The sequence below is a fragment of the Zingiber officinale genome, chromosome 6B (assembly GCF_018446385.1).
Source record: "Zingiber officinale cultivar Zhangliang chromosome 6B, Zo_v1.1, whole genome shotgun sequence".
Classification (NCBI taxonomy): domain Eukaryota; kingdom Viridiplantae; phylum Streptophyta; class Magnoliopsida; order Zingiberales; family Zingiberaceae; genus Zingiber; species Zingiber officinale.
In genome coordinates, this window is record NC_055996.1 from 15206350 (window position 1) to 15228588 (window position 22239).

General features: G+C 43.8%; 3 protein-coding genes and 1 long non-coding RNA gene across 6 annotated transcripts; 2 read left to right on the forward strand and 2 right to left on the reverse strand.

The window, feature by feature from the left end:
• The first annotated feature begins 557 nt into the window (after window positions 1-557).
• LOC121990791 (proline-rich receptor-like protein kinase PERK8) lies at window positions 558-1034 on the forward strand. Its single transcript, XM_042544860.1, has one exon. It carries the CDS (start codon window positions 558-560, stop codon window positions 1032-1034), a length of 477 nt encoding a protein of 158 aa, XP_042400794.1.
• Window positions 1035-2171: 1137 nt separating this feature from the next.
• Window positions 2172-4720, forward strand: LOC121992072 (patatin-like protein 6). The gene is made up of 2 exons (XM_042546208.1): window positions 2172-3855; window positions 4448-4720. The coding sequence occupies exons 1-2, from the start codon at window positions 2683-2685 to the stop codon at window positions 4715-4717; spliced, it is 1443 nt and encodes a 480-aa protein (XP_042402142.1). The 5' UTR covers window positions 2172-2682; the 3' UTR covers window positions 4718-4720.
• A 436-nt stretch (window positions 4721-5156) lies between these two features.
• On the reverse strand, window positions 5157-14030 carry LOC121992073 (probable E3 ubiquitin-protein ligase LUL2). Of its 3 annotated transcripts, none has more exons than XR_006114805.1 (5): window positions 9278-10402; window positions 7364-7865; window positions 6092-6363; window positions 5694-5867; window positions 5157-5509 (listed from the first exon to the last, which is right to left on the reverse strand). XR_006114805.1 is itself a non-coding variant. In XM_042546209.1 (3 exons), the coding sequence occupies exons 1-3, from the start codon at window positions 9826-9828 to the stop codon at window positions 6226-6228; spliced, it is 1191 nt and encodes a 396-aa protein (XP_042402143.1). In that variant the 5' UTR covers window positions 9829-14030; the 3' UTR covers window positions 5947-6225. The 3 variants fall into 3 exon arrangements, 1 of the variants encoding a protein (XP_042402143.1); XR_006114804.1 differs by having other exon boundaries at window positions 5694-5875; XM_042546209.1 differs by lacking the exons at window positions 5157-5509; window positions 5694-5867 and having other exon boundaries at window positions 5947-6363; window positions 9278-14030.
• Window positions 14031-17801: 3771 nt separating this feature from the next.
• On the reverse strand, window positions 17802-20110 carry LOC121992075. Its single transcript, XR_006114806.1, has 4 exons — window positions 19922-20110; window positions 19084-19119; window positions 18900-18983; window positions 17802-17920 (listed from the first exon to the last, which is right to left on the reverse strand). It is a non-coding gene; the product is annotated as an uncharacterized LOC121992075 (long non-coding RNA).
• Window positions 20111-22239: the final 2129 nt, after the last annotated feature.

Consider the following 22239-nt stretch of genomic DNA (forward strand, 5'->3'; position numbering starts at 1 on the left):
CCGGGAGTATTTCAGAGCTCAACCACAAGAACCAAAAGGCTTCTCAACTACTATTTTTTTTAAATTAATAAAGAGTGATGTCATATTTCTTTTCCACACAAATATCTTTTAATTTATAAATGTGGAAGTTTGACCCGTCAATTATATCGGATTTTGAACTGACAAAATTCCTCCCACCAAGTCGCGAATTTCTTTCTGTATTCCCACTCGCGGAACCGGTTACCCTGTTCGCCACATTCCCAGTCTCACCACCTTACGCAGGATCCCTTACAATCCCACTCGTCGCATAGTTTGTTAGTCCACAATCATGAACCGTCAAGCCGCTTTGCGCAACTAGATGAACGTGTAAGATTTGCGCATTGTGTCTTCGATGAATTGGTTATTGTAGAGGATCGTGCATAGAAACCGCTTCGCTATGGCACAGCTGTAAGGCGGTGATCGTACCGCAGTGTCGCCACACTATAACAGCATTGTAACCGTCCGCTTCTCCACCAGATCTGTCGCCGGGCTTCTCTCCCCTGACGGCGGCGGCGGCGATTTTTCTCTGTTCCTCCGCCATGGCATTGCGTCCACCCGTTGTCGCTCTCATAGTCGTCCTACTTCTACTTTCAGTGGCGGATCTTGCTTCCTCGGAAATCTCGCCGTCGCCCTCGCCGACCGCCGGTGGCCCGATCCGGTCGCCTCCTGCACCCCCTCCGGTGATTTCTTCCTCACAGACTCCTCTCTCTTCTCCACCGCACAAAACCCCTCTGTCTCCACCTCCCGAGGCGCCGTCCCAGACCCCGATCCCACCCACGGCAAGGATCCCCGCGCCAGCGCCCAGCGACGCGGTCCCGGGTGCGGCAGCCAGCGAGAGCGCAACGGGTGATCAGGGAGGAGGCAGCGATATGGGCGGGAGGAAGAAAGCGGCGATCGCGGTGGGTTTGATACTGGCGGCGGGGCTCCTCGCGGCCGCGGCGGCTGTCTACAAGAAACGCCGTGACAACGTCCGGCGGTCCAGGTACAGCCACGCCACTCGCAGAGACATTCTTTGAGATTCGTAGAACGAAAACCATGGACTCTTCCAGAAGATTGAGTTTCAATTCTTTTCGTTTTAGATTATGCGAAGATTTTTTTTCTCAGTGTCCCGAGATGCATATATTCACTAGGCATTATATACATAGTTTGATTCGGTTATGTCTTTGCTATAAATTCGTTCTGCGTTCTTTCTGTTCATCGCCTTGTGATGATGATACATAGTTCGATTCGGTCATTTCTTTGTCATAAATTTGTTCTGCGTTCTTATTGTTCATCATCTTGTGATGATATTTCTAGGAGGATGAAGTAATAGAGGGCTGACTATGAAGTCAATTTTACGTTGATTTTGCGTTAACTATTGAATCAATCAAACCCCGAAACACATAACTTGTTCATTTAAGTTCTTTGATCTCTTTCTTTGCCATTCATTTGCTATTCTTTATTTAACTCCGTATGTCATATAAACTATTATGTATCGACTAGGAAAATATCTTTTTAATTTTTACAAGCTTTTGTGTATCGAGTAGATGATGCAAATTGTAATTAAATTATCAAAAAAGGAAAAAGAGAGGGAAAAAAAAAGGAAAGAAGTAAAGAAACAACCTGTATGTCATCAAACAATGCTTGACGTGGGTCCGTGAGCTATGCCTAACATGGGCCCGTGATCTAGTCGAGCTATGCCTGACAATGGGCTGGGCCTGGTTGGCCCATGACTGAGCCCGCTGCACCATTTAATATTTTAAGAAATAAATAATTAAATAATTTAAAATAAAAATTTCTTTTAATTTTAGAAATAGAGGAAAATGAGAAATTATAAAAAATATACACAAAAATTATTTGTTTTTTTTTTCCTTTCCTGATATGATCAATCTATATTTTAACACTTTATCTGCAATTAAAACAAGAATTAAACTCTATTATCTATGCTAAACAAGACACAGTCCCTTTCTAAGTCTCTCTCCTAACTTACCATCATAAATCTAAAATAGTATTTTTGGTTGGAAGACGGATTTAGTGGGTAAGGTGTTTAATTATTTTTATGAATAAACGATAATTTTTAATTAATTAAAAATATTTAACGCTTTTTTATAAAATAAAAATATAAAGTGTATAAAACTCCAACACTATTTACAATTTAATATTTACTATACAATTTAACTCCACTGGAGAATCCTGTCGACTCGTTCCTCCATTAAATGCCCATAAGGAAATGGGAAAAAGCTACTGTTAATTAATGGCGGATAAGGAGAGAGAGGGAGAGCGGCATCAGTTACAGAAGGAGTTGAGAAGTCGACATGCTCTGAAACCACCTGCGTCCTTTTCCTCTTTTTACATCGCACTTATTATTACTGCGCCGCGGTTAAAGCACCAGTAGAGGAAACCAGAAGCAGACAAAGCCCTCCGACCACCATCCTCACGCAGAGTGAGTAGAGACAGAAAGGGGGGAGAGAGATGGAGAGGTTTCCGTCCCTCCAAGTGGAGTGAAGAAGAAGAGAAGGAGATGGCGCCGATGGAGAAAACGAGTGATTTGCCGTCTCTTATTTAGCATAGAAAGAGGAGGAGGAGGAGTCCTATTGAGTCGTCGCTCGGATTTCCCAGCCGTCGCCTCTTTGGTGGCTCCCTGCTATTGTTGCTTCTGTGCATATAAAGAACTGGGAAGAGGGGATGTCGGTGGCGGAGGAAGAGTTGAAGGTGGTAACTCGGGAAGGGATAAATGTTGGTGAGGAGGAGAAGGATGAGGGAGTCGACGCCGACAAGCTTAGCTATGAGATTTTTTCTATTCTCGAGAGCAAATTTCTCTTCGGCTACGACGACCACAAGCTCTGGGTCCCAAAGGCGCCGCCTTCGCAGGGCTACGGCACCGGCGATCCGGCGGCGCCAGATGTCAGGAGCCAGAGGGGCAAGGTCTGCTTGCTCTGCATCGATGGCGGCGGCGGCGGCGGCATGAGGGGGATCCTCCCCGGAAAAGCCCTCGCTTATCTCGAGCAGGCGCTCAGGTCCAAGTCTGGCGACCCGGACGCGAGAATCTCCGATTACTTTGACATTGCAGCAGGAACCGGCGTCGGGGGCGTCTTTGCCGCCATGCTCTTCTCCACCTGTGATGGCCTCCGTCCGCTCTTCTGCGCGGACGATACTTGGCGCTTCCTCTCCGACCATGGAAACAGGCTCTTGGGCAAGGCGCCGCCCTCGTCCCCATCTTCCTCGTCCTCGTCTTCTCCTGGTTTTCTCTGCGGCGTCTTCCGCGGCGGGGGTCGTGGCGGTGGGGCGTCCTCTGCGACGCTTGCCATGGAAAGGGTTATGAAGGAGGCTTTCGGGGAGAAATTGACGCTCCGCGACACTATAAAGCCGGTGCTGATCCCGTGCTACGACTTGCAGACCTCCGCACCTCTCGTCTTCTCGCGCGCCGACGCATTGGAGAGCCAGAGCTACGACTTCCGGCTGTGGGAGGTGTGCCGAGCCACATGGGCCATCCCGGGACACTTCGAGCCAGCAGAGATGCAGTCAGTAGACCGCACCACCACCTGCACCGGCGTCGACGGCGGCCTGGCGATGAGCAACCCAGCTGCCGCGGCCATCACCCACGTCCTCCACAACAAGCAAGAGTTCCCCTTCGTCCGCGGCGTGGAGGACCTCCTGGTCCTCTCCCTGGGCTGCGGCGCTGGCGGAACCATCCCTGCAGTCCCCGGAGAGGAGCAGCGCAGAGCACGGCGTTGGAGTAGCAGGGAGTGGGCGCGTCCCGTCGCCCGGATCGCCGCCGACGGCGCGGCCGACCTCATCGACCAAGCGGTGGCGCTGGCCTTCGGCCAGTGCCGGAACTCCAACTACGTCCGCATTCAGGTACCGGCCTCACTCACATCCTTCCATGCTGGGGACGGGCAGGGTGGAGGACCACCCAGTGCTGCGTTGGCACGTCGCTCAGGTGGCGCCATGGCCACGAGATGCCCTGTTTCCTTCCTGAATTAGGACAAAATGTGATCTTTAGGTGGGAGAACCACAGATTCCGTCTCCCTTTGTTCTTGTGTATTGTGTTTCTTCAGCAAAGGAGCCAACGCCTATGGCGTCGGCGGCGGTGGTGATGGTGGTGGCGGAGGTGTGTGATGGGCAGAGCTCCGCATGATTCGCTATCTTCTGTGGCATCATATCGTTAAGATGCCAAGAGCTTTGAATGGCGTTTAACCTGCTCAAACAGTGATTTTTTGGGTCCCTATTTCTGGCATTTTCTTCAGGCTTTTCACTATCCTCTGTTATCCGGACATTGTTTGCTTGCTCTTTGTCTTAAAGAGGGAAATTATTGATTGGTTTACTGCCCCAATAGTAAACCCTTTAAACCCTAAAGTAAACATGATAGTTTTCCTATGTTTTTTTTTTGGTTGTTGTGACCACAATTTGATTGTCCTAGAAACTGACTGTTCTTATGGTTTCGATGCAGGCAAATCCATCGACGATGGGGAAATGCAGAGCGGATGTGGATTCCGAACCAAGTCCTGCAAATGTGAAGGCCCTGCTTGTCGCGGCCGAAGAAATGCTGAAGCAGAGGAATATGGAGTCGTTACTCTTTAGCGGGAGAAGAATCGGAGAGCAAACGAACATGGAAAAGCTGGATTGGCTTGCGGGGGAGCTTGTGCTAGAGCACCAGAGACGGAGCTCAAGGATCGCTCCCACGGTCGCATTCAAACAAGCTTCTTCTAAATCGAACTAGAACTTCGTGCGGCAAAAATAAAAAGTAATCATCTTTTCTTTCATTCCTCTTGTTTGCTGGATCTTGCTGGTTTTTTCATAGCAGATTAGCATTGATCTCGATAGGATTTGAAGAGAATCAAGGAATTGTCGAATGATTCATGACTATGCTTGCAATTGATATGTTTCAGATTGTTCCAGGAGCATTTCCATTCCCTTAAAACAAAAGTCACATACCTTGAGATTGCTATATATTCACCAAAGGCTTGTTCTTGTATCGTATACACTGCATCCTCATTTGCTTATTTATTGTAGACCGACAAAGTTTCGAGCACTTTTAGTACTCTTGGTTCGTCTCTTCGTATCATTTTCTTGAGGATAATAGTTAAGAACTAAATAGTATAACTGGTTTCTCCATTCTCGAGCAAAGTATCCTTCCTTATGGAGTCCTTTAGTAGGTCTTTGTCTCCAAAATTCCTTTAGCAATATGAAAGTTTCAGCAAGACCTTGTTCACTCAAAACACAGGCCACTTTGCCAGCTAAACTTACGACTCGACATGCTTTACAAAGAACTTGTCCATCTTATTTGGTAATGTTTAACATCCTCCGAAAGAAACCTGTTCATTAGGCCTCTAATGGTCGTGGCATCATGTAGTAGGACTTCATTTTCCATGTCTTGTGACTTTTTCTATAGCTTTGCACTGTGGCATTCGAGTGTAGTTCCTTTCTCCTTTTTCAAGTGTTGTTTAACCGATAAGATTCATGTCAGCGAAAGATGAGATGAAGAGTCTCATTAACTTGAGCTGGAGAAGACCTGTCAAAAGAGACATGGAGAGTTTCTTTACATGACAATTAAGCACCAACTCCTACCCTCCTTCATTTAACTATGCCATGTATGTGCGAGAAGGTTCTTCGATTCACTGGTCCAATGGTGAACCGGAAGAACGACTGATTCATCGTCTCAAATGTGGTTGAGCTTTAAGAGTCGTATGCGGTACCTGACTTTTTCATTGTGCTTGAACTTTGAAGACACTGGGGATCACTTTGCTACTGTCATGGCCCATGGGACAGCTTTAGCAACTTTCACTGGGCTAGTCATGCTTTGCTTTGTAATGTTTTCTTTTGTGTTTTGCTGATTCAAAGTTGTCTTCTCGATACACACTGGTCTGATCCTGTTAGTCTTTTTATGAAATATTGATGCAAGAGAAAGTGGAAAAGATGAAGACCAGAGTTTGTGAAAACAACACTAAATATTCTAAAAGCAAGCTATATATTGCAAGCCTAAACAACTGCCACATTTATTTTCTTTTTGTATTTTTGCAAATATCAAACATAACTTAAGCAGTTGAATGCAACCATGCAACAAGTGATTAGCAGACGTCAAGAATATACACACCTGATTTAATCTTTTCAACATGCTACACTGCTCCAAAGAAGCCATTATTCCAATTCTTTCATACTCACAAAACCACACCCAACGAGTAAGGCCTTCACCATCTGGCGGCATCACATCATACATGGAATGAATCATCAACAGCATTGTGCCTCTTCTTGCTCTTCAGAATTGTCGTTGACCCTGATCTCCAGTAGCCTCTCCACTGGCTGTCTGCATATCGGACATCGATTGGTCTGGTACCTTAGAACCTTTGCACAACCGTTGCACATACACTGTAACAAAGCCAGAATCAAATTTTGATTACCAAGTGTAGATCGTATTTTTACAACTTTTTACGGTTAAAATATATGGAGGTTAAAGTGATAGCATAAAATCATGCATTTCCAATAAAAATCATTCATAAAATCAGATATGATAATATTGTTAAATTACCATTTCTAGTGCATGATTAGCAGTGACAGGCAACCAAACCCAACTTTTCCAACAGATAACTAATATATCTTCTTAGGACAATTTGAATTAGCAAATAAAAAGATTGGTAGGACAAAAGTTCAAAGCTTCAAACCATGCATAAAATATTTTACGATGAGATAGTACAAGTTCTACAAGATAAAAATATATACTACAAATGAAAATTGTGGTCCTGTGTTTTGGGGAAAACCAATAAAAAATCATCATGGGAGGCAAAGGTTACAAACTAACTGTTAAATGTATTATAAAATTGGTATGATGTCTGAAGCTATGCTTAATTAGACAGTTTCACTTTCTACTGGGCATAGAAAATGTATCCATTAAGAAATCAACCCACAGCACAAGGACTATAGCAACAGAACATGCCACATGAAATCAGAATATAAAACATTGGGAATGATAACCAGCAATGCTATAAAATGATGACAATAATAAAGGAAACAAAATGATTTAATGGCCATTATCCATCAAAGCCAGTACTAATCGTGGTATTAAAAGAATTCACTATGAAAAAAAAAGTTTTAAGCAAATTTTTTCCAATCTAATGAGCTGATTAGTATCATTTGACTGAAATGGGTCTTGGACAATTGTGTACGGCTAGTCTACCTCAGAAAGAAACCATAGGAAAACAGACAAAGCAGATGAGATGATTAAAGTTACAAAGACACCAGCAAATACTAATGTTTCTAACTACCAAACAATTTTCCTTTCAGATATTGCAAGGATAGTTATCAAAAAAAATTTACACAAGAAACAGACCATAAATGCAAACATATTTACAGATTAAATTAAAGGGCTAACCATGTGTCTGCAAGGGAGGACAGTGGTATCACGTGGTTCAGATAGACAAATCACACATTCTTTTCCCGGGTCATTTCCATCAGTGTCATTATCAGTTGAGTTCCCAATGCCATAGATCTCTTGCAGCTCATACTTTGTCTTATTCACCCACAAAATCTGCTTTACTACATGAATGTGATACTCTCCATTCTCTTTCTTCTCAAATAGAGCCTGTGTAATCTGAGAGTTTGGAATTATCAACTTCTGGTTTTCACCAGTAGCCACTTGATCCATGGAGGGACAAGCTTCTGCTTTTACAGCAAGGGGGTATGTATCTAGGTCCATCACTTTCATCAAGTCAACCTCTTCAAAACTAGATAAGTCAATTCCTGCTCCTGAAGGTTGCCTGAACTGCTGACCTAAACCTTGCTTGAACTGTACTGTAACTGGTTTAAGAAAATCATCCTTTGTTGCAGTCAACTCAGAGTCTGTACCTTCTTTCGCAAAGAAGAACACAGTGATACTGTTTGCAGGAAGTACATTAGCAAGGATCAGGCAAACTATTCGAAAAGAACCAATCCTAATAATTCCCTAAAAAAACAGGAAAAAAGAGAAAATATATTCTTGAAAAAACATTGAAAATATGGGAAGTTCACTTCATGTAGAAAATGGTCCTATATCTATGTTCATAACAAACCATCTCGTAGTAGACCAAAAAAAGCCACATTGTCAATCCTCTTTCTTGTTCCAAGCTTGCAGAAGCTATTACACCAACAATGAGTACCAGTTCTGTCATAGAGCCAAAGGAGGACATCGGGTCTCCTAGTTGTTCCAAGGTAGATCCGTAGATGAGTCTTGACAGAGATTGGAGGCAAGGGAAAAGACACTATAATCCTCACAAGATGAGAGAGTGAATTGGGGAGAGGCAATTCTTATAAGTTTGACATTATATAGTTTTTTGAGAAAGAGCTTCACAATCCACGTCGAATCACAATCTTGGTCCTCCATAATTTTATGGTCCAGTTTACTTGGCTGTTGCTGGCTCGTTCATAAGCTTTATATTCCAATCTTGATCTAGTTCAGGTATATTTAGTTCATTTTGTGAAATTTCTGACTTAAAAACATTTTATTTTATGGAACAGTTGATCATAGAGTTACCCACATGGTCTTTAGAGACTAAATTGCTTTAGCAATCAATATGTTAACAAATGAGCAGTATCCTCTTACATGATCTTTAATTAAAAAATCAAAATTAGTGCCTGCACTCAGAACATAACCAGATGAAAAATTAGAGGAACAGAGTTGATACTTGGAAGTATCCAATCACACTCCCTTTTGAAACTACAAGAAGCTGAATTTGCATGTTATATACTACACAGCTAGTACCGTGAAAGAACATGCATACATCTACTAGATTATACGATTGGTAAGTTGGACTAAGGATTCATAATTAGAGAAGCTATAGTACCCTGAAAAGCTTAACAAAGAAATAACTTGCGACATGTTAAAGGGAAAGGAATATTGAAGGAAACCAACGCAGATGAATGCTGTGACTTCTTAGAAGTCCATTTTCTTAGAGACTTGGAAGCTACAAAATTACTTTCGAAGAATTAACAAAAGGAATACACTTTGGAGCTTTGAGGAAATGAGCCATCCAGTCTAAGAGGAATCCTAGCAAGTTGACCACGAAAAAAAAAGGTTGATTTTTTCAGTTAATAAAAAAAATGCTTGTCATCTTCATAAGCATAGAAAATTTGATTGTGAAACATTGGTAAACATGTGATGTGCGCAGGTGTAAATATAGACGACAAGATTATGATGTTAAAAAAAATATAAAAGATTTTAAATCATTATAAAAGAACGCCATCATGCACCTGGACAATTATTTTCTTGTGGGAGGGGGAAAAACAGAAGAACGGAAGAAAACAAGCTTACCTTCCTGCGACGGTGGCATCGAAATTGAAAGCGACGAGGAAAAAGCCAGGATTCTCCTCGTCAGGCTCGAGTCGGAGGCTCTCCTTCTTGATGTTAACGTCGTTCCTGATGGTGACTGCCGTTTGGTGCTGAACGTAAGGGAGCGGAGGAGGCGAGGGAGCATACGGTGGATACCTCCCGCTTCCCACCCATCCAGGGTGCTGGGCCGGGTACTGTCCATGTACCCCGCCGCCTCGGTGGTGGTGGTGGTCGAAGGGAGCCGGGAGGGGAACCGGCATAACCGGCGGCGGAGGAGGGTAGTAATCGTATTGGTAGTGCTGCGGCGGGTGGTTCGCGGTGGGAAACTGCGACGGGTAAGGGCTTGCCGCCGCGAACACGTAGCGGTTGGCAGATAACTCCGGCGGAGACTGTTGCTGCGGAGTTGGCTGTGGAGCGGCAGGTTCCGAGCCGGAAGAGGGAAGGGGGTGCTGGTGGCGGCCCGTGCTCCTTCGCCGGACAAAGCGAAAACCGGCTCTTCCGCCGCCGTTTTCCCTGCTCCATGTGTTACCCATTGAAAAGAAGTATCGATCGCGATCAACTTGTTGCCGGAGATCGAAGAAAAGAACTTAAGATCGTGGCTGGCAAGAGGAGTCGATGCCAATTTGGGGATTTTGTCGAGAGCAAAGAGAGGAAAGGCGAGTGGAGAGAGAGAGAGAATGGAGAACTATATCGCAACGGAACGGAACAGACATTTTTGCACGAAGTCCTCATTATTATTCAATATTGTCCAAGTCACTCCTTATTCTTGTGTTACGTCCAGGAAGGTTTCATTTATTAAAGGTAAAATAAAATGCAATACTTATAAATAAAACTGCTCAAAGGTTAATTAAAAGCAGTCTAATATTAGTTAAAAGTACTCTAATATTAGTTTGAAGGGCTACATATATAATAATAAATATTGCAATGGTAATATGCACTGCAACAAAAATTATGAATTCACGAAATATTTCAAAAATAAATTTGTGGCGAGGGGCCCACAGGCCACTAGGGAAAAGAAGAGGGCCCCGTCGGCCACTCAGTGAGATTCCAGGTGAGCAAATGAGTGGGTTTGGACCGCAGCACAACGAGTGGTGGCCAGAGCGTTCCAAATCTTATTTATTTATTTTTCCTACAAAATAAATTACTTAACTGATCAGTGATGATATATAGGCATATAGCTCAGTGATGGACTTTATACAAGAGCAATAAAGTGCAATTTTTTTAAAAAAAATAAATAATAATAATAATAAGTAAATAAATAATCATACATCTTAAGAAACGGGATGAGATTCTCTGATCCGTAAAGACTAGACCAGTCCCTAATCCAGCCTTTGCATTGGTAGGGGCAATGCCCCTCCACCTGTTAACAGGTGGGGGTCATTGCCTCCTACCAATCTTCTTGTCCTGGTCTAGGAGCGTGTTAACAGGTGGGGGTCATTGTCTCTTACCAATCTTCTTGTCCTGGTTTAGGAGCGGACCAGGACAAGAGGACCAGAGGATCTCATCCCTTAAGAAACAAGCCAGGTCAAAGTTAACTGATCCTGTCCGAACGTTGAATCAACGGACGCTGGGCACGTGGTGCTCTCCGCGTTGCTGACGTAGATCCCCGACCGGTCACACGGAGCTCCGGCGAACCTGCAAAGAAGTCGGGCCGGGAAGGGGTTCCCGTCGACGACCCTTCGACGCTCAAGTCAGGCAAGTGGGCAACAAAGAAGTGACTCTCAATATCAGAGAATGCGTGATCTCGTGAATGCGTACCTCCGATGAAGAATGAGGACCCTTATATAGAGCCAGGAAGATGCTCACGCACACATATCGAGATGAATACGTGTCCTCAGCCCATACCTTAGTATGGGCTTGTCAGAAGAGCTTACCTGACACCATACTGCTACAGTCCGAGCATGTCTTTGATGAGACAGCGGAACTCTCTGTCATCAGATCCTGCGTATGGCCTGATCATCGAACATACTTGCTGTCAGAGGATGTTCCCTTGTCCTTTTGTCTCCTCTTACCCCATGCCGAGCGTCTGGCCAGTCGGCAGTTCCCTCATGTCCGGCCGGTCGTATGTAATGGTCCGCTCGGGAGATTCCTGATCGTGCGATCTGTAGACTGTTCGCAGTATTACTTTATGCCTTCGGCCGAGCGGGCTACCCGATCGGCCCGGCGACCTTGTTCCCCATGAGCGTCGGAGACCCGACCCCCCGTCGGGTTGTTTGTGATCCCGCTGAGACCCCGTTCGGCGACCGGTCTCCCCTTCTCCGATCGGCCGTTTGACCCTTTGACTCCCACATGGCGTTGACTTCCCTCAGAGGGGGGTCCCTATTCTTACCGCTGGATCACTTGCCTCCCCTTCAAGTCTAGTCGAAGGAGGCGATTAGTCCGACTGACTAGACCATCAGTTGGGCCGAGCAACGTACTGCAACTACCATCCGCTCGGAAACCAGGGGCAGCCAAAACGCCAGTCAACGCCAACATTACTCAACATCTCTTCGAAGTTTCCGCCAATCTCCATCATTAAGGTCGAGCACGCGCTCATTAAATGCGTTCCAGTGGCTGGATGCCACATGGCGGTGCTGCCGTCATTATACGGCGGCGGCGTGGTGTTCTGATGGGATCGAGGCGGCTCGAAATGAACGGCGCGATGCATGCTTCGATTCTCGCGACCTGGATCCAACGGTGGAGGCCGCTCGGGCTCCACCCTATAAAAACTTCTCTTCTTCCCCTCGCCTCAGTACTGTTATCGCGTGCTCATCGCTTCCTCTCGCGTTCCAGCTTTCCGACGATCTCGCGCTTCTGTTTTCGGCGATCTCCGGTGCTCTTCCCTCGATCCTCCTCTTCGTTGTAAGGTTCTCCTTCTTTCTCTCTTTGGTTCTGGCGTTTTCTTTGCATTTCTTTCCCAACTTTTCGTCCTCGGGCTACTGTTTCGTTGCCATTTTCTTCCTTTTATCTTCTTTCATTTTCTTTTGATTTCGTCCGTTCGGACAATGGCCCATTCCTCTCAACCCGAAGACCAAACCCTCGGCCTATGGTACTTTACCATGGAGTCGCGCTTCGATCGGCGCGACGCCGATGTTCTGATTAATAGTTTTGACATTCCCTCCGACCTTGAGATCATCCTACCCACAGACTCCGCTCGGCCACACAAACCGCCACGCGGAGATTTTTGTGTTTTCCGCGACCAGTTCACGGTCGGTCTGCGATTTCCGATCCATCCCTTCTTTGTGGAAGTTTGCAACTTTTTCGACATTCCACTCGGAAGCCTAGTCCCCAATACCTTCCGCCTCCTATGCAGCGTTGTTGTCTTATTCAAGATCCATAACATTCCCCTCCGACCGGAGGTCTTCTATTACTTCTACTACCCTAAACAGTCTGAGCCGGGCACTTACATGTTCCAGGCTCGGCCCGGCTTCGTTTTTTTCAATAAACTACCTTCTTCCAATAAGCATTGGAAGGAATTCTATTTTTATATTCGCCTTCCCGAGCGGGCTCCCTTCCGAACCCAATGGCAGGTCGGCCATCCTCTCTCCCCAAAACTCAAAAGATTCAAGACCCGGTCGGATTATCTCCATGCCGCCAACATGCTTGCTGGTCTGCGGTTTGATATCAACAAATTCCTTCCAGAAGGGGTTATGTACATATTCGGCTTGAGTCCGATCAGAACCCCCCTTCCGAGCGACTTCGGTAAGAATTTTACTTTCCAAGGCCCTTCGTATGCCGAGCTTCAGAAGGAGCTCAAAAAGACCCAGGATTTGTTGGAGGTCGAACGGAAGAAGACGGCCGACCAGGCGCACAATCTGGCTGAACTTGATCGCGTGAATAAATCACTGGATCGCAAGATAAGCCTGGCGACCGAGCGGAAAAACACGGCCATCTCCGATCTGGAGAAGAAGAATGTAGAGGCTCGGGGGCTGGAGCAAAAAGTTAAAGAGCTGATGGAGTGGCTCGATGAGGAGAAGGCGGGCCGCTCGGCCGATGCAACTAAGCATAAGGATGAACTGAAAACTCTGCAGGAGTCCCTCGCCGCCTCCCAGGCGGCTTTCAAAGAATATCAAGAGGCAGAGCCTAGCCGAGTCGCAGCCCTGAGGCTAAACTACATCCGTTCGGCCGAATTTTCAGAGAAAGTCTGCGAACGGATGTACACTGCCTTCGGCCTCGCTATGACCGCCACCACAACATATTTGAAGTCCAAGGGTCTTCTTCCCGACTCGGCTCTCATCCCGGCCGCAGATTAAGTGGCGCTCCTTGACAACATCCCGAAGGATCTTTACGATTATCTAGAATAGAAATTTATATGTAATTCGGCCGCTCGGCTAAAGACTACCCTTTTTGTAATTTGGCCGCTCGGCCTTAGTTTCTTTAATATGATACTTTTGCTTGCTTTGTCCTTTCGCTAATCAATATGAGTGTTGTCCCGATCGGCTCTTATCACACCTCTTGTGTTCGAAAAGGATTTTTCGCGAAGTATTTTTGCGTAGCTATTCCGCTCGGCTGAATATGTCTTGCTTCGACAGAAGAAGTTGCTCGCTGGATGTTGACGAAGTACCTTTGGGTACTTAGCCGAGCGGAGCGTATAAGTGGTAGAACGGTATTAACGGCGAGTACTTTTGGATACTTGCTCACAAGTCCTCTTTATTGCCTTCGTCCGCTCAGAGGGTTTATAGTCGCCGACTCGACTCTCGATATTTAACGTCGGAGCTCGACGGTCTTCCGCTCGGATGATTTATAGTCGCCGGCTCGACTCTCGATATTTAACGTCGGAGCTCGACGGTCTTCCGCTCGGATGATTTATAGTCGCCGGCTCGACTCTCGATATTTAACGTCGGAGCTCGACGGTCTTCCGCTCGGAGGGTTTATAGTCGCCGGCTCGACTCTCGATTTTTAACGTCGGAGCTCGACGGTCTTCCGCTCGGATGATTTATAGTCGCCGGCTCGACTCGATATTTAACGTCGAGCTCGGCGGTCTTCCGCCGGAGAGTTTATAGTCGCCTCGACTCTCGATATTTAACGTCGAGCTCGACGGTCTTCCGCCGGAGGGTTTATAGTCGTCGGCTCGACTCTCGATATTTAACGTCGGAGCTCGGCGGTCTTCCGCTCGGAGGGTTTATAGTCGGCTCGACTCGATATTTAACGTCGAGCTCGGCGGTCTTCCGCTAGGAGAGTTTATAATCGCCGGCTCGACTCGATATTTAACGGGAGCTCGGCGGTCTTCCGTTCGGAGGGTTTATAGTCGTCGGCTCGACTCTCGATATTTAACGTCGGAGCTCGACGGTCTTCCGCTCGAAGGGTTTATAGTCGCCGGCTCGACTCTCGATATTTAACGTCGGAGCTCGACGATCTTCCGCTCGGAGGGTTTATAGTCGCCGGTTCGACTCTCAATATTTAACGTCGGAGCTCGACGGTCTTCCGCTCGGATGATTTATAGTCGCCGGCTTGACTCTCGATATTTAACGTCGGAGCTTGACGGTCTTCCGCTCGGAGGGTTTATAGTCGCCGGCTCGACTCTCGATATTTAACGTCGGAGCTCGACGGCCTTTAAGGCTAATTTTAACACTGCCGTTTGACGAAGCTATTTGCCATCTTTTATCATTTTGCTTCCTGCATTACAAGGACATAGGCGACCAAAACATATATAAAATTACACCAGCGCACCTCTCACCCAGCTCGGTACGGCTGGAGATAATTTGCGCTTCATGGTTGATCCAAGTCCCAATCCATCTTCATCCGCTCGGCGGTGCTCCCCCTTGAATGTCGGTTGGATCTTTGTCTCGGGGGAGGCGTCCGCTCGGGGAGCCTTGCCTGTTGCAACTTCAGGAGACGTTCGGAATAGGGCCCGATGAAATGCAACCGTGGCAAGCGGTGCTTCCGCTTGGCCACCTGATGTTGACGTTGTTTGTTGCTTCAGCCGCTCGGCTTGCGCATTCTATCTCTGTTGCTCCACGAGCTTAGCTACTCTTGCCTTGATTAGAGTGTCGAGCTCCTTCGTGGAGAGCATCACCGTGTGCGATCGTCCAGCTTCGTCCATTGCTTCCGCTCGGATGCAGGTGCGTTCCCACAGACGGCGCCAAATTGATCCTGTCCGAACGCTGAATCAACGGACGCTGGGCACGTGGCGCTCTCCGCGTTGCTGACGTAGATCCCCGACCGGTCACACGGAGCTCCGGCGAACCTGCAAAGAAGTCGGGCCGGGAAGGGGTTCCCGACGACGACCCTCCGACGCTCAAGTCAGGCAAGTGGGCAACAAAGAAGTGGCTTCGAATATCGTAGAATGCGTACCTCCGGTGAAGTGTGAGGCCCTTTATATAGAGCTGGGAAGGGGCTCACGCACACATACCGAGGCGAATACGTGTCCTCGGCCCATACCTCAATATGGGCTTGTCAGAAAAGCTTACCTGACATCATACTGCTACAGTCCGAGCACGTCTCTGATGGGACAGCGGAACCCTCTGTCATAAGATCCTGCGTATGGCCTGCTCATCGAACATACCCGCTGTCAGAAGATGTTCCCTTGTCCTTTTGTCTCCTCTTACCCCATGCCGAGCGTCCGGCCAATCGGCAGTTCCCTCATGTCCGGCCGGTCGAATGTATTGGTCCGCTCGGGAGATTCCCGATCGTGCGATCTGTAGACTGTTCACAGTATTACTTTATGCCTTTAGCCGAGCGGGCTACCCGATCGGCCCGGCGACCTTGTTCCCCATGAGCGTCAGAGATCCGACCCCCCGTCGGGTTGTTTGTGATCCCGCTGAGACCCCGTTCGGCCGACCGGTCTCCCCTTCTCCGATCGGCCGTTTAACCCTTTGACTCTCACGTGACGTTGACTTCCCTCAGAGGGGGGTCCCTGTTCTTACCGCCGGATCACTAACTATTCTCCAAAACTTGCAAACGGTAAGTTTGTGTAAAGAGTGAATGATCTAATGGGCATATCATAACCTACGTTTGACCATCTTAATTTAGCTGAGCATGAAGAGAACATGATTTAGGCATGTTTCTCTGAATGCATCTCAAGATCGATGGCGGGTCAAGGTCGTGCCAGAAAACTCTCACCTTCTATCGACTAAAGCCATGCAATGCAGCTCGGAGTTAGTGAAGCTGTAGGACAGGAAATGGAATAGGTGAGTATATATTTTTCATTGGAACCAAATCAGTAAGAATAATGGTATCAAGACAAGAACCGAATGAAAGCGGATGAGTGTTGAATTTGCTGTGCAAGTGAAACTAGAGTCATGGAACCAACAAATAGGCTGCGAACTTAGCAGAAAGTTTTGTGCATATATAAGCAACTAATGTAATATTGTGTTCGTGAGATGCTTATCGCTTAGGTTATCCAGTGTAGAGATTAAGAGATTCTAATTCTTCGGGATTTTGGCATCCTCGAATGATATCTTGGATAATGGTAATAGATTGTATGCCACTTACAATAACTAGAAGACAATCAGTCTATTGACATCCTAACAAGGTACCATTTATTGGTTGGAAAAGCTTGCTGCAGTATGTGATAATGACCTAGTGTTCCTCTAGGAATCCCTAGAATTGCATATAAACAGGGCAGAAAGCTTGAAAAGAACTAGCCCTGGTAGAGCAAAAAATTATTTCAACATTGTGGATGATTAGTTCAATTTTATTTAAAAAAACAACTACTTTACCCAACAAAGTGAACAATACTTTCTGTTTTTTTCCATCTTGCTCACACAGCTTGCAAGGTATCAATTGGGGAAAAAAACAACAATTACAGAAAGGAAACTGCTTTGGATCAAAAGAAATTAAATATAGTATCAAATATTAGATAATATCCAAGCTAACAACTAAGGCATCTAGGTATCAGACATAGTCTATTGGTAAATTCTGCTATTCATTTTAGTTTCATTTCAGTTTCGTTCAGTTGTTTGTGGATTGATAGGATTCTTAAGTTTACTGGAGCAAAAGCTGTGTGCGCATTTGGTACTGTTGGATATTGGGGTCTTAATGGACCAATACGGTTTTGTGGAAAAATCGGAATGCCATCAATAGATAAAAGTCGTAATTGACTTCAAAATTGAAATCTACGTTTGTGTAGATAAATTTAGACTATTAATTTGCTCAAAACCAATTAAAGGTGAATGAGAAATTAATTGTTTAAAGTCGGCCCAAATAAAGTGCAATTTTTTAAAAGAAAATAAATAATAATAATAATAAGTAAATAAATAATCATACATCTTAAGAAACGGGATGGGATTCTCTGGTCCGCAAAGACTGGACCAGTCCTTGATCCAGCCTTTGCATTGGTAGGGAGCAATGTCCCCCCACCTGTTAACAGGTGGGGGTCATTGCCTCCTACCAATCTTCTTGTCCTGGTCTAGGAGCGGACCAGGACAAGGGGACCAGAGGATCCCATCCCTTAAGAAACTAGCCAGGTCAAAGCTAACTATTCTCTAAAACTTGCAAATGGTTAGTCTGTGTAAAGAGTGAATGATCTAATGGGCATATCATAACCTACGTTTGACCATCTTAATTTAGCTGAGCATGAAGAGAACCTGATTTAGCCATGTTTCTCTGAATGCATCTCAAGATCGATGGCGGGTCAAGGTCGTGCCAGAAAACTCTCACCTTCTATCGACTAAAGCCATGCAATGCAGCTCGGAGTTAGTGAAGCTGTAGGACAGGAAATAAATAGGTGAGTATATATTTTTCATTGGAACCAAATCAGTAAGAATAATGGTATCAAGACAAGAACCGAATGAAAGAGGATGAGTGTTGAATTTGCTGTGCAAGTGAAACTAGAGTCATGGAACCAACAAATAGGCTGAGAACTTAGCAGAAAGTTTTGTGCATATATAAGCAACTAATGTAATATTGTGTTCGTGAGATGCTTATTGCTTAGGTTATCCAGTGTAGAGATTAAGAGATTCTAATTCTTCGGGATTTTGGCATCGTCGAATGATATCTTGGATAATGGTAATAGATTGTACGCCACTTACATTAACTAGAAGACAATCAGTCTATTGACATCGTAACAAGGTACCATTTATTGGTTGGAAAAGCTTGCTGCAGTTTGTAATAATGACATAGTGTTCCTCTAGGAATCCCTAGAATTGCATATAAACAGGGCAGAAAGCTTGAAAAGAACTAGCCCTGGTAGAGCAAAAAATTATTTCAACATTGTGGATGATTAGTTCAATTTTATTTAAAAAAACAACTACTTTACCAAACAAAGTGAACAATACTTTCTGTTTTTTTCCATCTTGCTCACACAGCTTGCAAGCTATCAATTGGGGGGAAAAACAACAATTACAGAAAGGAAACTGCTTTTGGATCAAAAGAAATTAAATATAGTATCAAATATTAGATAATATCCAAGCTAACAACTAAGGCATCTAGGTATCAGACATAGTCTATTGGTAAATTCTGCTATTCATTTTAGTTTCATTTCAGTTTCGTTCAGTTGTTTGTGGATTGATAGGATTCTTAAGTTTACTGGAGCAAAAGCTGTGTGCGTATTTGGTACAAGTCATCACTAGTGCACAAAGGGCACTAGAGGTTTGAACGACAGTTTCAAATAATCAAAGGTAAAAAAGCAATTGTCAGCTAATTATTATTCTATAAAAAGAAAAATATTCACTTGATAATTTACCAGTTCATAAATTTCACTCCTCTAGGTGCAACTTCTTCATTAACTTCTCTGCCTTCTGCTTTCCACAACTTCATCATAATCTACCTAAAAAAGAGCCATACTCAAATTTAATGCTACAAGAAAAAGAAAATAGGATGCCATTTGTTAAAGTTGCAACAATGAAAAATTAATAGTTTGTACTTACCAAAGAAAAATAAATTCAGGAACATGGGTCAACTCCCTGCAATTGTTGTGAATTTTACAACATAAGTAAACTGACTAAAATTACTACTGATAAAAGCGGTGATTTATAAAAGTAAGATTCCTTAAAAATCATTATCAATAAGGATATCTACATTTGATGTTTCTTGGCTACTCTGACAAATTCTTGGCTAGTTAAGTGTTGAGATACTGAACAGTTCGTTAACTTGTACAGATCAATAACATTGAGTAAATGATTAAGAAATAAACTGAATTGCAACTAAGCAGCAGCAAAAGTATGTTCCAATTTGATGTTTGGTTGGACCAATAAATTGCAACTGATGCATGTCAGTATCACATGTCTAAATCCATGATCATGTTGATAAATGAGAAAATGAACCAAATATGAGCATTATAATCCTAACAAAGAAAGAAAAAACAATGATCACTAGCAATGCTTGTGCGCCGTGAGACTGAAAAAAAAGTGAACACTTATGGCAAAACGGTTAGGCAATAAGAAATTAAGAATACTGATGCAAATTGATTCTTAATAATTGACAAATATAAGCTAAACGAACTGTAAATCACAAGGACATAGATGAATCATACCAGGCGGTCATATCAATGATCAATAGCTACGATCCAAAAAAACGAAAATGACAGCGTCCACAAAAAAAAAAAAATGCCCTACCAAACGATCACATAAATCATCTCCACGCCACAAGGAAAAAAACTGAGAAACCCAAATCTAAACAGTTTCAGGAAGAAAATGCAATGGATTAGATGGGCAATCGATCCGACAAAGAACATCAGATCCAGAAAAGTTACTCATTTTAGAGTACCTGAAAAGCCGGAGGTGTGACGGATGGAGAAGGAAGCCATCTAGAGGCGAGCGGAAACAGAGAACGAGGGGGGAGAAGGAGGAGGAGGCCGGAGATGGGTGGTGAGGAACGGCGAGGAAGCAGCCGTCGCAGTGGAGGGGAGGGCGGCCGCTTTATTTTTGTCGTCGAATTTATTAACTTGTCGAAGACGAGTTTATTTCTCTTTCTATTATTATTATTATTTAAATACAATAATATTGTTATAATTTAACAATAGAGAAAGAGAATTTAAGTGAGGATTGTCTTTATCTTTTATTTCTATCAAAACCCCATAGATAACAATGAAATCAAAATTAATCATCGATCATAATACTCCCCTTAAAATGATTGAAGGAGAATTCAATTTTGCCTTCTTAAAACCTCACCAGTCAAACCCAATAAAAAAAAATCTAAACGAACGAAAAAAAAGTACAATAATTGATATTCCCTTGATTTCAATCATTAAAAAAATTTTAATTGATATATACATATGTTTTGTATCAATTTTTTAAATAATAAAATAAATAATACTTTTATGAATAAATCAGCTATATTGTTATTAAAATAAATTTGTTAGACATCAATATTATCTTTCTTATAAAATTCATATGCATAGTAAAATTTTAATAAAATATACTTTTTTTTCTATCTCCTTTAATACAACTTTCATTTAGTTGTGTCATATAAATAACATTATCTTTGAATATAATCGTCGGACTATTTTTAATTATTATTAGTTCACATGATTCTTAAATATGTTACATCATAGATCTCAACCATATTTATGTTGAGACTTTTATGGCCAGTTAGAGAAGGTAAATAGTCAATCATCCACTTTGATCACTTTCTACAACTTGTTAGTACGCAGCAAAAATACAAACAACACTAATAAGAAGAAAGCTAAACCCTAAAACAAAGACAAGACAAACATCAAGCAAACCTTAACACGTTTATGTAACGTGATTCGAAGATAATTTACTCTTACTCCACGGGGTGTCCGTAAGGTGGGCAATCCCTGTGATCTTTGGGTGAATCAATCCCCGGAAAACCTTCAGCTAGCACCACCTCCTTGTGGGTGGAGAAACCTCGCCACAACCTTAATCACGTACACACAGATCGCACACAAGAGCTTGAAAGACTGCTAATAAGCGTTAACCACCTCTATTTCATCAACCATGGCCGACCACCCCGAGCTCTATTAAATAGAGCTCGGGAGAAAACACAAACTATGTTTCCCGTCACTAGTCGATTGACCTCTATAAAAAGATCCGATCGTTACACATCAACGGATCGATACCAGTCAACTGTCATACTTACTAGTTGACTGGTCTTTATGGGCTAAGCGAATAGAAACATTCTGTTCGCTACTAGTCGACTAGTATTTCTGCCAATCGACTGTACTAGTTGACTGGTTAGCCTACAACCACAAATTTTGCATCCTTCTAAGTTGTTGGTTCTCAACCACCAGTCTACTGAGACACATACCAGTCGACTAGTAAACCCTAACTTAGGATTTTACCCCCAAGTACAATCACTCATGCACTTATCCTTGTCCACACAACTCTCGACCTTACATTAAGGCTCCTCCATCAGTCTTGCGTCCCTTAGATGTCTCCCCATCCTTCATGCATTGCCTTCAGAAGCTTCCATCAGCCTTGTCCTTGTTATCGGGTCTTCCTATAACCTTGTCTTCTAGCCTTCTTTATCAGCCTTGCGTCCCTCACATGCTTCCCTATCCTTAACGCTTTGCCTTCAGAAGCTTCCTTCGGCTTCGGTCTTTATCCTTGCCAAGTCATATTTGGACTTACACCTTTGCCAAGATCACACTTGGATTTTCCTTGTTCTACCTATATCCTACATACTTACAATGCATATCAAATACCACAATAAACCTAACTTAAACCTTTGCCCAAATATCAAAACCTAGGATCACATAGATTGCTCCAACAATCTCCTCCTTTTTGATGTTTGACAATCTGTTTAAGTTAGGGAAACCATATAGCAATACATATGCAAATAAATATGCAAATCAACTCCTGCATAAATAATGAAACCAAAATCCTTAGACTCCCCCTTGAACTAAGCTCCTCCTTGAGTTAGAATTTCTTGCAAAGGTATGTAGGTTTCCCACTTAAACTAAACACTTCTCCCCCTTTACCATATATTAAAAAGAGATCCAATAATATCCCAATTATTAGACTCTTTAATCTCTAATGACCATAATTATTATGTATTAATCTCCTTTAAGATTACATACATATACATCATCCTTTTGGTCATTTTCTATTGATGAAAAATAG